The sequence below is a fragment of the Oryza sativa genome, chromosome 11, assembly GCF_034140825.1.
Source record: "Oryza sativa Japonica Group chromosome 11, ASM3414082v1".
NCBI classification, from domain to species: domain Eukaryota; kingdom Viridiplantae; phylum Streptophyta; class Magnoliopsida; order Poales; family Poaceae; genus Oryza; species Oryza sativa.
This window is the reverse complement of record NC_089045.1, coordinates 135,662-150,212: the sequence shown is the minus strand read 5'-3', so window position 1 is coordinate 150,212 and position 14,551 is coordinate 135,662. Positions and strand designations below refer to the sequence as shown.

The 14,551-nt window shown below is 44.1% G+C and overlaps 3 protein-coding genes across 6 annotated transcripts; 1 reads left to right on the top strand and 2 right to left on the bottom strand.

The window, feature by feature from the left end:
• The first annotated feature begins 624 nt into the window (after positions 1–624).
• On the top strand, positions 625–3,739 carry LOC4349534 (uncharacterized). The gene is made up of 3 exons (XM_015762178.3): positions 625–1,392; positions 2,145–2,223; positions 3,049–3,739. Exons 1-3 carry the CDS (start codon positions 677–679, stop codon positions 3,625–3,627), a joined length of 1,374 nt encoding a protein of 457 aa, XP_015617664.1. The 5' UTR covers positions 625–676; the 3' UTR covers positions 3,628–3,739.
• A 1,138-nt stretch (positions 3,740–4,877) lies between these two features.
• On the bottom strand, positions 4,878–7,971 carry LOC4349533 (protein TONNEAU 1a). The gene is made up of 8 exons (XM_015762177.3): positions 7,731–7,971; positions 7,058–7,190; positions 6,652–6,740; positions 6,429–6,551; positions 5,520–5,659; positions 5,407–5,432; positions 5,173–5,329; positions 4,878–5,091 (listed from the first exon to the last, which is right to left on the bottom strand). Exons 1-8 carry the CDS (start codon positions 7,815–7,817, stop codon positions 5,067–5,069), a joined length of 780 nt encoding a protein of 259 aa, XP_015617663.2. The 5' UTR covers positions 7,818–7,971; the 3' UTR covers positions 4,878–5,066.
• Positions 7,972–8,928: 957 nt separating this feature from the next.
• Positions 8,929–14,363, bottom strand: LOC9272332 (enoyl-[acyl-carrier-protein] reductase, mitochondrial). 4 transcript variants are annotated; one of them, XM_066305379.1, is made up of 9 exons: positions 14,019–14,363; positions 12,343–12,411; positions 11,066–11,625; positions 10,885–10,987; positions 10,690–10,789; positions 10,159–10,235; positions 10,002–10,080; positions 9,462–9,580; positions 8,929–9,358 (listed from the first exon to the last, which is right to left on the bottom strand). In XM_066305379.1, exons 3-9 carry the CDS (start codon positions 11,595–11,597, stop codon positions 9,265–9,267), a joined length of 1,104 nt encoding a protein of 367 aa, XP_066161476.1. In that variant the 5' UTR covers positions 11,598–11,625; positions 12,343–12,411; positions 14,019–14,363; the 3' UTR covers positions 8,929–9,264. The 4 variants fall into 4 exon arrangements, with proteins under 4 accessions (XP_066161476.1, XP_066161477.1, XP_015617290.1 ...); XM_066305380.1 differs by having other exon boundaries at positions 11,066–11,615; XM_015761804.2 differs by lacking the exon at positions 12,343–12,411.
• Positions 14,364–14,551: the final 188 nt, after the last annotated feature.

The following is a 14,551-nucleotide window of genomic DNA, read 5'->3' as shown; positions in this document are numbered from 1 at the left end:
AAAGCTCTCTGTCCTTACTAGAGGAATCCTTATATAGCATAATGAAGTATCTACATTATATTGTTTTGTCACACGAATAAGGATTATCTCGTTACATGTTCTTTCGTTCTCGTGTTGCATTATCTGCTAAGCTACATTATGTGTTACAAATGTTGAAGCTACCTCACAAACCCACTCGTTGTTCTCCGAAAAATGAGTTAGTTGTTAAATAAAAACATATGATTGAGATCAACAGCGAAATGATAAAACAGACTGCACGGATCTACAGCGATCCCACGGCATTTAGAGAGATTAATATATGGGCAAATAGTTAATTATAAAAGCGTAGGGCTGTTTTTGCAAAAATTGGCTGACGTGGTGCGCTATTTCTCCCACGAGCCCACGGTATTTAGGGCCCTGTTTAGTTCACATCAAACTTTCCCCCAACTCCCAACTTTCCATCACACCACATCATATCCTAAACTTTTCTACACACATAAACTCCTAACTTTTTTTTTCCAAACTACAAATTTTCCCCAAACTTGTCCCCAATTATATGAATTAAACATAGCCTTAGAGAGATTAATTAATTAATACTATTCCGAAGAGAGTTAAGGGATATCCCCTGGCCTGAACGCGCAAATTAATCCGGCGGGCGAGCCCCTTGTCTCCCTCTCCTCCGCCCACCCCACCGGCGATGGCACACGGCGGCGGCGAGGAAGAGGAGGAGCGGGTGCTGAGCCACGGCGACGTGGTGCTGTTCCGCTGCGACCTCACCATCCTCCGTGGCCCCCACTTCCTCAACGACCGAATCATCGCCTTCTACCTCGCCCACCTCGCCGCCGACCACGACGCCGACGACGACCTCCTCCTGCTTCCCCCCTCCATCCCCTACCTCCTCTCCAACCTCCCCGACCCCGCCTCCGTCGCCGCCGTCGCCGATCCCCTCCGCCTCGCCTCCCGCCGCCTTGTCCTCCTCCCCGTCAACGACAACCCCGACGTCTCCCACGCCGAGGGCGGCTCCCACTGGACCCTCCTTGTCCTCGACAACTCCAACGCCGTCTCCGGCCCCCGCTTCGTCCACCACGACAGCCTCCCACCCACCAACCTGCCCTCCGCGCGCCGCCTCGCCGCCGTGCTCCGCCCGCTGCTCCCCGCCTCCGCGATCCCGCTCATCGAGGGCCCCACGCCCAGGCAGACAAACGGCTACGACTGCGGCGTCTTCGTGCTAGCGGTGGCCAGGGCCATCTGCAACTGGTGGCCCACCCGCGCCCGCCATTCCAATTCCGATTCCGATTGGTTGGAGGCCGTGAAGAGGGAGGTGAACGCCGACAGCGTCAAGGCCATGAGGACCCAGCTGCTGCAGCTCATCCATACCCTCATCCAAAACAACACCACCACCAACCAACATTCGTGCTAGCTAGCTGTTGCTCTTTCACAACTTATTTGTAGTCTTCGTGTTCTTACTGATATTATATATATGGTTTTCTGTGAGCACAGCAAGAACAACATGTACAAATAGAACAGGTCTTGTGTAGTAATCTTTTTGCAGAATTTTGGGGTCCAAATACTCTTTACTGTTGGTTATGGTTAATGAAACAATGCTATTGTGCCTATTATTTGAGTATAAATGGTTGAATCAGTGTTGGAGCTCATAGCCTTATGTTCTGTGATCCATATAGAACAACAACAGCAACCAACAGTCCTAGCTATTGATTCATTCTGTGCTGCTCTTGAGAGCTTAATTGTCTCTGTGCTTGCGGTGATTGTTTTCCCCTGAGCTTGCAACAAGGACATGTAGACTATACTAGGTCTTGTGTAAGTAAGTAGTAATCCATTTTGCAGAATTCATCAGTTCAAATACTCTTTATTACTGCTGTTTATGGTTAATGCAACAATGCTACTGTGCTTATGCTTGCAAGTTACTTGAGTATATGGTTGAATCAGTGTTGGAGCTCATGGTCTTATCTTATGTTTTTGTGATCCACAGATTAAATTGGTACATTACCTAGTAATGTTAGATGAGCCGAGTCATTGGTATTTGCATTTGGTAAACTGCAGCAAGGAGGGCAGCTATCTGGCATCTGCCAGTCTACCTACCACTTCCGGACCTAACAGTCATACATGCATCCTTAACTATCTTCCTTTTCTCCTCTCCTTATCAGCCCTTCAACTCAACTTCCTTCTCACCCTTCGATTGCATCTACCAGTCTGCCTGTCACAGCACAAGACTTTGGGACTTGGGTATGTGAACTATGATTCTTCTTCCTTTCTCAATTTTTGCTTTGTACATGCACAAGAGGAAAACAAGTAAACATCTTGAAATAAAGCATTATTACTTCAGCATGTTCTGCATGTTTTGTTGCTTGGTCTCAACCAGGCTTCAAAATTCAGCTATAGATTGCATAAATTCACTTTTTTTTTCCATGCATGCTATTTTGTTCCAGTATCACTCTTCTCTTCTTTTTTTTTTGGTCAATTCCTCAGTTTTACATCTAGCTCACTATGAGTTTCCCTCTGTTCTCTTTTATTCATTCACCACGTACAGGTAGCAGCAGAGGGGAGCACATCCATGACTTGTGTTCATAAATTTTGTGTTATTCTACCTTCTTTCTTTGTCATTTCACTTTGGTACATAAACTGTGCTAAAAATTTCACCAGTGCGATATGCAAAGCCACAAGAAGGTTGCTGCTGTGAAGCCTGTGGCTTCCAGGCCTTCTTCCAGATTGAGGTCCTTCTCAATGCTCCAGGAAGACTCCACTGCTATTGATTCTCCTCGGGTTACTTCCCTGGAGGAGATTATATTAAGGCGTCCAAAGGCAACGCGATTCACACACCCATTGAGTAATTCATCGACAGAAATTGCTGCAACCAGAGTCAGTTCGACACGAAATTCAACTTCTCTGTTTCCTGGAAAGAAATTTCATTTTCTTTCTGACAGTTACATAATTTTGCACCTTCTTTTAAATGATGCTTTTTATAATTATACATCTGTCCATTAGATTATTTTGAACCTACCTTTGACATGATCATATGGTCATTTTCTAACAACATGCTGAACTTTTTAGCTAGAAGACAGTGGAACACATACAGCATACGATCAAAAGAAAGCAGATACAGGAAAGGGGGCCTGTTGGGACAATTTGACAGTGTCCCAGAGTGTCAGGAAGCCAAATGTCAGTGCGAAGAACAGTTTGTCCTACGATGGCTACAGCTGGAGGAAGTATGGGCAGAAGCAAGTGAAAGGGAGCGAGTTCCCACGGAGCTACTACAAGTGCACTCACCCAACATGCCCTGTCAAGAGAAAGGTGGAGATGACACCAGATGGCCGGATTGCTGAAATTGTATACAACGGTGAGCACAACCACCCCAAACCTCATCCTCCAAGAAAACCAACATTATCAACAAGTGTGGAGACTCTGGTTGCCACTAATGATGCTGGATTAGAAAACAAGTTAGAAGGATGTGACCAAGCTATTGGTTCTGATGCTGTTGTTGAAGCATTAAGAGGTGGCTGTCACTGCTTGGATGGATTTAGAAATGGTAATGAGATCAGTGACTGCAAGAAAAGGTATGCTTATGCTGTAATTTTCATTCAGAACTTACTAATGTTTTTTTGTGCCAAAAATGTGCAAGTGGTTGCTTAAAATATCAAGTAGCATATTATGATATTTACGTTACAGACCCACAGCCTCCTTGGAGGACACTCTTAGATGATTGCTGTGAAATTGTCGTGTGCCTAGGCTTTTCCGTTTTGGAGTGAGATTTCATGATGGTTCATGTAAGAGAATTCTGGCACAACCGCATAATATAATTAATTTAGGGTCACATTTGGTAGCTGAATATGTTCAGGAAAAGCAGTAATGTTGATAGCTGAATAGGTATTGATTGGCAATGAATTCATTCACTGTAAAGTTGACAATCTATGTCGTGAAATTCATGCACTTTGTAGGACCTTGCTGACTAATCTATTCAGAGGAAAAAAAAATCAGCAACATGAAAATAGCTGCCCTAGAATGCCTCATCCAAGAATTGTTCCATGCCACTGTATATCAAGGTTGAGGTAACTGCAAACTAGGAAGGACTGCCTTGTTAACTTACTGATATGAAAAAAAGAAAAAGAGATACAGATTTGTGTATATAAGTCCGCTCAAAATTCCATATGCTGAAGAACACATGCAGTCGTACTTGCGATTGTCTGTGCTTGTTTGGAGTTAGTACACTTGTTTAACCCCTGAAATGTAATTGTCGCTTCACCTTTTGTATTTTCTGTAAGAAAATTGTCAATCAGTGCTACATAGTATAGGTTTGTGTCATGTGTTGCTACGATGTTAAGTGCTTGGATGTGCATTGCAGGAGTAATTAGAGATGCAGCACGCGCGAGTACGTGGATGATCAGAGGGAAGGCATAATCTCGAGATCAATCTACTCATCTTGGAACAATACCAGTAGCATTGGCAGCAATTATTGGCATGTTAACGTGGTATACTCCTCAAACAAAACAAAAAGGGGAATAATGTCAGTGAACTGAGTGAGGTGTTAATAGGCAATTGCTAGGCCTCCGAACTAGTGTGCTGTCACTCTACTAGCTAGATTAGGCATAAATTACCAAATGATACTGTGACAAAACTGAAATGTAACCACTCCAGAATCTTGGTTTAACACATTGTTTATGTGCAAATTGGTTTTATCAAATGATACCGCTGGGAATTGTTGTTGGCAACTAATAAGTGAATGCTGCTCAAAGGAGTTACAAGAGGAGCAGGAAACTGGATTTGGAGAGAACTGCTGCTGCAGGGCAGGTTTGTATGCACGTTGTAACAAGAATTCCCGATGTAAGCAAAAGCAAATTTGTTAGAAACTACACGCAACTAAAATTATACGCACAAGAACAAGATTGTCCAGCAGAAATCAAATCCCATATATGGTGCATAAACAAATGAGCTAGGAGTACAGTAGGCATGATCAACACTGAGCATTCTTCTACGCAAGCGCACAATCCCACCGCAGCAACCAAAACGATACAAATGGCCCAAGGGGGTCCAAGCAGCGCAATGGTGAATTGGACCCATCCCACCTTCCGATTTTACTCAGCACCGTCGCCTGGATGCCTGGAAACAGATATTCTATGATCAGAAACAAATGGCCAGGCAAAAAGGGAAGGTGCAAAGAAGAAAGGCAATAGTTCCAACCTCCAAGAAGTCGTCAGATTGCGAGCTTTCCGGTCTAGCTGGACGTTTTCTAGAGCACTTGATGCTCGCAACACTTCTTCAGAGATATCATCAGCATCATATCTCCAGTTGTATTCATCCTTCCTTGCATTGGAAGCCGAAGACCCCCCTCTTCGGTCTGAATGTCCAAAGCGCTAGCTTTAGAGGAGCACTCTAGCATAAAATAAACAAACCGAGAAAAAAATTATAATTTACCTGACATCTGTGACGATGGCATTGGCCTGCGAGTTGCAAGGAAATGTTACCTGTGTTTTGAGGAAACAACAAATATCTGCAAATTGAATAGCTGAATAGTAGTAAGCTGTTACCTTCCCATAGGAGGCAAGCCTGTAACTGAAGAAGACGACGGTGGCCTCCTCGTGTTCCTATGTTCAGCATTTAGAGCCGGATCCGACTCGGAATTGATTATTCTCCTACCAGTACCAGCCATCCTTGTTTGAGACAAATTCTGCTCAATGTAGCAATTCAAGTAACCAAAATCAGGCAATATAAGCAAATAAAGATTAAAACTAAGATATGTAAAAATGCATTTTCTTTTAGAAGAGTAAGAGAAACAGAGAGTTTGGGGTTATGATAGGTTCTACACCCACCTCACTCTAGATTTTTCGTGGTTAAAAAATATGTAGCCTTGTGTGTATTATTTGTAGAAATTCCATAGAAAAGTATTGTATATCTGTATACAAGTATACATAGGTGCTCATTTCGTCTCATTTAATCAAGTGAATAAGTTTTAGCGATAATTATTTATCTATTGTATTTTATATTTTATACATAGTATAGCTAGTTGAAATCTATGCAACACAAGGACATTTTACTAGTATCACTAATAGAAGTGTTGATAGCTAATTCATGGGCTCAAGAACAGCGAAAGAAAAATGTGGATATCTTTACTTACTCTTATAAAAGAGAGTAGTGGTGGTGGTGAGTGGTGAATCTGCCACCCCTCCCACCACCAACTCTCTACTATTTGAAAAAGAAAAAGGTCAAGTAGGACCAAAGGGTCCACATGTCAACCACCTCCATTACCAATTCCTTACATTTTATTAAAAGAAAAAAGTATGCAGGAAATGATGGTAATAATGGGTTAATAATAATTTTCTTTAATTAAAATCCTGTTGCAACACAGGGATTTTAATCAAATCAAAATTCCATAAACAGAAAGATTTCCATATACATTTATATACTGTCTGCCTGAGACTCTGAGTTAGCAAGAGTACCTCATATTTGAGATATCCTTCAAGAACATCTAGAAGCATGGGACCACTTTCAGCACTCCTGCTCCCTTCAGCTCCGCTTTTGTTAGAAAAATCCTTTAATTCATTCTTCCAGAAGTCCTTTGGCTGATTTACAAATGCAACAGCCAACAATCAATAGCAGCATTAGCAGATGTTGATTTTGGACATATCCATCCAAGATTTATGAGATATGGCAAACTGTTACCAGATTACATTCAGGCAGATAAACTTTCATCGTGTGACTTAGCTGGGCCCACTCCAAGTATTCACTTACAAGTGCTGTTAATAACCTACCTGAGAGCAGTAGAAAATGTTCGACGTAAATCAATTATAACCGAAGAAGAAACTATGCAGCAGAAATGAAAGGCAAAGACTAACTAATCATCAGCAGGATAGAAAAAAGGTTCTTTCATAAGCGTAGAAGAGAAAGATGAAGCGAATAAAGATGCTACTTTGGCACAATGGTGGCATTTTGGCAAGCTGCAAATTCACAGAATGGTATGAAAACAAATCTCCAAAAAAGGAATCTAGAGAATCATACATATGAGATAAATTATTTTTGAAGCAGCATGGGAAACAATCTGAACTTCTGGGTAGAAAAGAAGGCAAACCTGATGGTGAAGCATGCAGCTGCTTAGCTCGGTCATTGCAGCTACCAAGCAAAGCGGGATTCCCACCATCATCATTCTCCACTACCCTATCCTCCTCTTCTATGGCCTCGAACACACTTGCTCTTAGCTCAGCCTACTCAAGCAAGAGTGCAAGACAAGATCACGCCTTATGGTAATAGGAGGGTTTTCGTATGTAATGTAATGTAATGGTTCTTGAAACTGAAGAGAGCACATGGCTTTATAACCTGGCTTCAACAGATGAGGAAAAGTAGAGCTATCCACTTCCTTCCTCAAGGATAATACTATTATCTAAATTTCGGACATAGATTTAACAAAAAAAATTAAATAGCAGATGTCTAGAATCTTGGCACACGAGGAATGGCATGTGTGTAGATCAACATTTTGCACTCTAATTGACAATGCAAACAAAAGTAGGGCAAGCGTGAGATCCCTTTTTGTTTAACAAATTGAAACCTAAATAGAGCAGTAGACTTTGTCAAGACGAGAAAATTCCTTCAACAAGTGCGGCGCATGGAAGTCGAAGGTGAGAGGAAGCAATAAACAGTGAAGAGAAGCAATTCCGGCGGGCCGGAGATTGAGATCCGCAAGTAGTGAGTCAGATCCGCAGAAAGGTGAGCAAGAGAAGAGAAGAAGAGGGATGGGGGATTTGTACCCTGATCTTGGCGAGGACGCCCTTCTTCTCGAGGGTGCGGGTGACGAGCGTCTTGAGCTCCATCATCTCCCGCGCGTAGTCGTCCATCCCCCCTTCCGCCTGCCTCTCTCTCTCTCTCTCTCTCGGAAAACGAGGGGAGGCGGCGCCGGAGCCAGAGAAGAGAGAGAGAGAGAGAGAGAGAGGGGGGCACTGCGGCTGCGTCCTGTCTTTGACAGACAGGTGGGCCCCCTCTCTCAATCGCATCTACTAGGGAGGGGGTCCTTGGGTTTCATTCCTGCTTCAACATTCATCTTCTTTTTCTTTTCAATTGTTTTCATTTTGGTTTCACATGAGCGTTAATACATTTTTCTCTTTTTTTTAAGGGGGCTCGAGTACATTTTAAAGAGAATCTGTTCTATGAGATATATCATACAAAAATATTTTTGTAGAAAGTAAAGATGCCAAAAATAACATGAAACTTATAGAAACTTCCATGTTGTGTAAGGAGGTTACATATTTTTTTAAAACTTCTAATTAGATAAATCAATCCTCTAAGGGTATTTTTGTTTAAATGGCTCAAAATATTATACAACCATCGACGAAGTCATCGATATATTGTAGAAAGAGACAATGTCGATGGCAAATCGTTAAACTGGGAAAGCTCGATAGCATGGAGTAAATTATCTCTACCTTTTAAGCAAATCGTTGAACTGGGAAAGCTCAATAGCATGGAGTAAATTATCTCTACCTTTTAAAACTAACGGAGTTATCATATAAGAGTGCCCAAGCCGAGTCAAAGAATTAAATCTAACATAAAAACAACTGAGCGTGATTGTTTTCTCATTTTGATTTTACACTAGCCGCGTTAAACATTTTTCTCTTTTTCATAAGGCTCAAGCTATTTCAATCGTGTTAAATGAAAATTCTTTTTGAAGATTAGTATATATAGGTTTATATAATTGTATTGTGCCTGCCAAACATACTTCCTCAGTTTGAATGAAAATATATAGTGCTACTTTTGGATATGATATTTGACTATTTATTTTACTCAGAAATTAATGCAATTTAGACAGTTTGATTATTTGATATTATCTACTTGATCATAGGGATAGATTATATATTTTAAGAAATAAACTTAAATATTTTAAAACAAGTGGTCTAATCAATACAGAAGAAATCTTTTAAGAATTTTTTTTGAAAACTTAGAGCAAATAATCGGTGACGATAATCTAGTGAAAACTTTCTTTCTCCAGATCGGACGGTAATCAATACCACTTCAGAACTTACAACCACACAAGGTCATATTGCGCGGGGGGATTGAAGTGAAGTGATATACTACGTCTTTCTACTCTCAAGTGAAGTGATCCGCCATTATTGGACAGAGATCCGCTGCAATCACCGCAAAACATATTGCCGCTTCCCAAGTCAGCCTGGTAACTACTACTGAAAGAGGCCACCGATCCCCTAGCCACGCACACATGCACTGTTTACATCCTTTTTTCTACTCCTGTTTTTGTAATACAAGCTCTCTCTCATCCGTTGTCCTTGCATTATCTTAGAACTTGAGAACCTGCTTTGGTTGGCTTCCATGTTTGCCGAGTGCCTTATCAAGAGCCAAATGGAAGTCACTGAAGGGCGTCAACTCCATCCTGTACGAAAACAATTCATTTCTCCCTCATATATGATAGGACCTACATTTGTTTCATTCTGTGTAATCCAACAGCAATTCAAGAAGAGAGTAGCATTACGTACTCGTATTTAAGTTTGCCTTCGTGCACCAGGTCCAACAGGTAGTCTATCATTGTTCTAGATTCCTCTGCCTTATCTGAACTCATCCACTTCTGTAGCCAGAATCCTCTTAGGGAAAGATCCTACTTAACAAAATAGCATTGTGTTAAATACTGTCTATGAAAACCATGCTAAGTAATTGACATAAACGACATGATACATGGTAGCACAAAGAAACGATTGGTCTTTCAAACTTCCATGCAGGGTTTCTTCTTTCGGAACTACATGATGTTTCAAAACTTTATGATATCACAGGTGATACTTTTGATGCAGAAACAAATTCTTGTGTTCACTGATCAGTCGTCTAACAAAGCCGCCCCTATGACTTGTGCTTATGAGACAAACGCCCCTGATTCTAATTCTAGACTAGTCTAGTATTACGATGCCAGAAGCTTCAAGCAGTAGATTGGTATAAACATTTAGAGTACACAACTGGAGTAAATTGCATATGAAATTAGAAACCCTGTCGACCACTGTTAAGGACCAAAGATCTGATGTACTAACCTTAAAAATGAAAGATGAAGTAGAAACAGTAACAGGTTTCTTGGACATTCCACCATATGTCACCATTGTGCCACCTTGCCTAAAGAGAGAGTTTATAAATATATGTGGAAGACAAAGACGGTTCTAATCAGAATTTTGTTCATGTTTAAAGCACTACCTTAAAAATTTCAGTATGACAGAAGCAGCATTTCCTCCAACACAATTCAACCCTAATGCAGGTTCTGGCAAAGCACCCTGATACCACAGTAAACAAAATAGCAGCAGTATAATGAAACAGTTGAGATTGTCCTGTTCCTTACTGTTAATTTTTTAGATAATTGTTTAGTGCGAGGCACTCCCATTAATTAAATGAAACAGCACTGTAACATTTAGCTGTGAAGCAGCAAAATAGCTTCCAGTAAAACTCATGACTAAGTTTAATTAGGAGCCCAAGCATTTCAAGTTTCTTTTTGTTTGATCAAAAGGGTGGGTACCCCTCCATTTCTATTAGCAGAAATGTAAAAGCGTCTACAAGGATCATCCATGTGTGGAAGCATTTCCATAATACAGGGGACTGGTTCAACAGTATCAGAGTGAGTAAATACAATTTACCACATTAGTTCATATATTTATTATGAAAAAGGGTGGACAAGTAGGTAGTTTGAGGTTGAATTAAGAAACGGAAATGCAGGCCTGTAGGGAGAAGTACCAATAAGCTTTTGATATTCTTGATGTCTAGCTGGCTTTCCGTAAACACATGATCTGCTCCAAGCTGTTTAAGTTTGTCCTTGGCCTCTTGTGAACCAGGCCTATAGAACAAATTATGGAGATGCTAGCGTAGTCATCATCAATTGGGTAGCTTGGATGCAGAATGCGTTGATGTAGTGTAGGTAGGCATACATACCTGTCCCTTATGATGTTGATGGTGTGAAGACCATGCAGTTTGGCGAGCTGAATGACGCACTGGCCGACAATGCTGGTAGCGCCATTCTGGACAAGAGTGTCACCTGAAACAAACGTATCCAGGGCTAGGGGTGAGACTTAATTACAGGGAAAGAAAAGAGAAGAAAGCAGTGACAGGAGACCAGGGGCGAGGTTAACGAAGTCGCAGAGCATCCTGAGCGCGGTGAGTGGGTTGACGGTGACGGTGGCGACGTATTGGGGAGGCACATCGGAGCGAACCCTGTGCCAGGCGGTGGCTGGGTTGACGATGTAGGTCTGCCAGGTGCCCAAGGAGGGCGGAGAAGGGATGACCCAGTCGCCGGGGGAGAGGAGCCGGGAATCGACGGCGCCGCCGAGGGCGTGGACCTGGCCGACCCCCTCGTAGCCTGCGACAGCGGCAGGGAGGGGAGGGCGAACAGGGTAGACGCCCTCCACGCGGTTGAGGTCGGAGGGGTTGATGGGGGCGGCCAGCATCCGCACGCACACATCGCGCTCGCCGATCTCCGCCGCCGGCAGCTCAGCCACCCTAAGGACTTTGTCAGGCGGACCGTGCTGGTCGTAGAGTACGGCAGTGGCGGGTGGGGACGTCGAGGTAGAGGTGGAGAGGCGCCTCGCCCTCGCCGTCGTCGTTAGTCGCTTCGCCGCCACCGGCAGCAAGCGAGCTGCCGCTGCCATCCCTCCACGCCGAGTGCTCTAGAAAGTACTAGCAACAACAAGACAAGATGAAGCCCATAACATTTTGTTATGCAAGTAACGAATAAGTTCACTTTAGATCCCAATTTTTGTCGCTGAGTCTTCCTAGAACGCTCATAACCGGATACAACGCATCCCCAACTTATAAAACCAATGCAAATAAGGTCCATTGACAGTATTGTCCCTGGTTTTAGCTGATATGGCGCCCATGTGTCTCTTTTAACTAGGTCTTTATCACACGTGGCATTGAGGTGACGCTTACGTGTCAGTTTGATCTAAAAAGAAAAATTAAAGGAGCATATGGGCCCTGTATGTTTTGTTTTAATTTGTTAGTTTTCAATTTTGCTCATTTTATTTTTTTAAAGATCAAACTGCCATGTCAATGTTACCTAGGATGAATACTTAGTCATAGGAGCCATATAGGCGCCATATCAGCCAAAACCGGGGACAATAGTGCCGAGGGATCTCGCTTGCACTGGTTTTGTACGTTGGGGATGTGTTGTATTCGGTTTTGAGGTCCAGGGACGAATTACAGACTTGGCAACAATTTTTGAGGGACTTAAAGTAAACTTATTCATGCAAGTAACATGGGAGAGCAAAGCCCAATTTCAGGCCTACCAATTCGTTCATAGACCGCAAATAAGCAGATACAACATCCCAACTTACGAAAACGAGTGCAAACAAGGTCTCTCAACAGTATTGTCCCTGGTTTTTGCTAGCATGGTACCTATATGGCTCCTTTAACTAGGTCTTCATCCCACGTGGCATCGACGTGACGCTTACGTGGTAGTTTGACCTAAAAAGAAAAATTAAAAGAGAAAAATTGAAGACTAACAAATTAAAACAAAACATGCAGAACCCATATGTCAGTCAAACAAGTAAATAAAAAATAGTTAGACCCACCTAAAGCTCATCAGTCTCAGCCGCAGAGACCGCCGCATCTGGTCTTGATTCCTCCTTTCCCTTCTACCGCCACCGTGGCCACCGTACTCCCCACCTTCAGTGGAGGTGGAGCCCTCCTCCTCCTCATCCTTGCTAGAGCTCCAGGCGAAGTCTGACAATGAGCTGTCCCATCCTCCTCCTCCTTCCTCCACGTTGTCGTCGTCATGGCAGTGTACACGGCGCACGCGTCTGGTGCTCCGCAACGTGCGCCAGAGGTAGCACGGCATCCCCACCATCGCGTGGCAGCAGCAAGAGCACGCCGCCATGGCCATCTTGTAGGCGCTCTTGAGCATGCACTTGCCATCGAGCTCCTCCCAAGAGCAACTCTGATGTTGCCGAGACCACCTCCACCGCGCGGAGAGGGAGGAGGTCAAGGACAACACGCAAACTCGAGGTCAACGAAGAGGACTTCAACTCCAACTCCTGCTCCGCCGCCGCCACCGCCGATGCCGCCAACACTGTGGCAACCTCACTCACCTCCGCCGGCCATGTCATCCGTGTCTACTTCTATGACATCCTGGCCTAATTAGGACAAAGCCTATGTGGCCCATGAGAGCTATGTGCGCATGTTTAATACCATGAGAGCTATGTGCGCTAGTTTAGCAAGGGTGGAACTAACTTATAAGGCCTCTTCCCTCGAACCATATCACTCCAGGGTTAACCCTTTTACACGAAGCGAGGACGAAAGTGTAAGTGGAGTGGTATGTGTAAGTGGACCCGCCCGTCGGATGGGCTGGCTATGCGGTTCTGGAGGAAGGACCATTACATCTTCCGCCTCGAAGCAGCGAACGCCTACACGACACGTTGCCGGCCTCCCTGCGCGCCACGGCGAACGGCGTCGCCATGCTCGTCGACAATGCCTTGTCAATAAGTTAATTAGTACTTGAATTTGTACTGAAATTATATTCTCCGGGAAAAAAGACTTTGAATTTGTACTGAAATTATATTATCTCGAATAATCCGTGTAAATGGTGTGATCAAATTGCAATGCATGACATCCGATGAGAAGAATAATCCATGTAAATGGTGTGATCAAATTGCACGCCTTTTTGACGGCATCTTTTTTTAGGGTTTTAATATGTTGTTCTTGATCATCGATCATCTAGTGGCATTTGCTCAGGAACGTGGTACGCGTTATGCTTCATCGACCACCTCTGTGCCCTCAGCCTGGGCAAACTCATCCTGTTCCTTGTCCTCTCCTACGTTAGTAAGTTGCGGCGGTCACTACTAGCGTTTTCTCTTTGAATTCATTCAAATTTCAAAGAGAGGGGGAAAAAAATCTCGTCTTAATTAATTTCTTCTAGCTAAAGATAAAAAAGGCCTAAGATTGTTTAATAAGGCCTATTCAATAAAATGTTTAATAAGGCTTAAGATTGTTTGGAGAAAGATAAAAATACCAATAATAAAAACGGAAGTCAAGTTTACCAATATAGCATGTCTTACGGGCACTCGGCGACTCACCGTTGCAGACTGCTGTCGAGGTCTCGAGGACGGAGGCGGCGAGGGCGCGAGGCGTGCAGGCGGCCGCCGGGCGCGAGGTGCGGTCGTGCGGAGACGCGGAGGCGGCGAGCCGGCGTCCGGCGACTCGGCGAAGCGGCGAGGGCCGAGGAGGCGCGAGGCGCGGAGCCGGCTATGGCCTGTGGGCGGCCGGCGACCGGGCGACGGCGAGGCGCACCGCGCGCGCGCGCGCAGACGGCTGGTGGGCTGGCCGGCTGGGCAGCGCGACCGGCGGGCGGCGACGTCGCGACAGCGAGGACGGGCGAGGCGCGTGGGCAGGCGGCCGGGATGGCGCGTGCGGCGGCTGGCGACGCGTGGGCGTGGCGGCTGGGATGGGAAGGGGAGGGAGGTGAGGAGATGAGATAGGGTTAGAGAGGAATTGGGCCTTTTTTTTCTATTGGGCCAACGGGCCTGAAATGTTGGGTGGTGGGAGGGTTCAGTTTGGGCTTCTTTTGAGTTTTGAATAGATATAAGTATTTTTCCTTTTTTTTCTATAT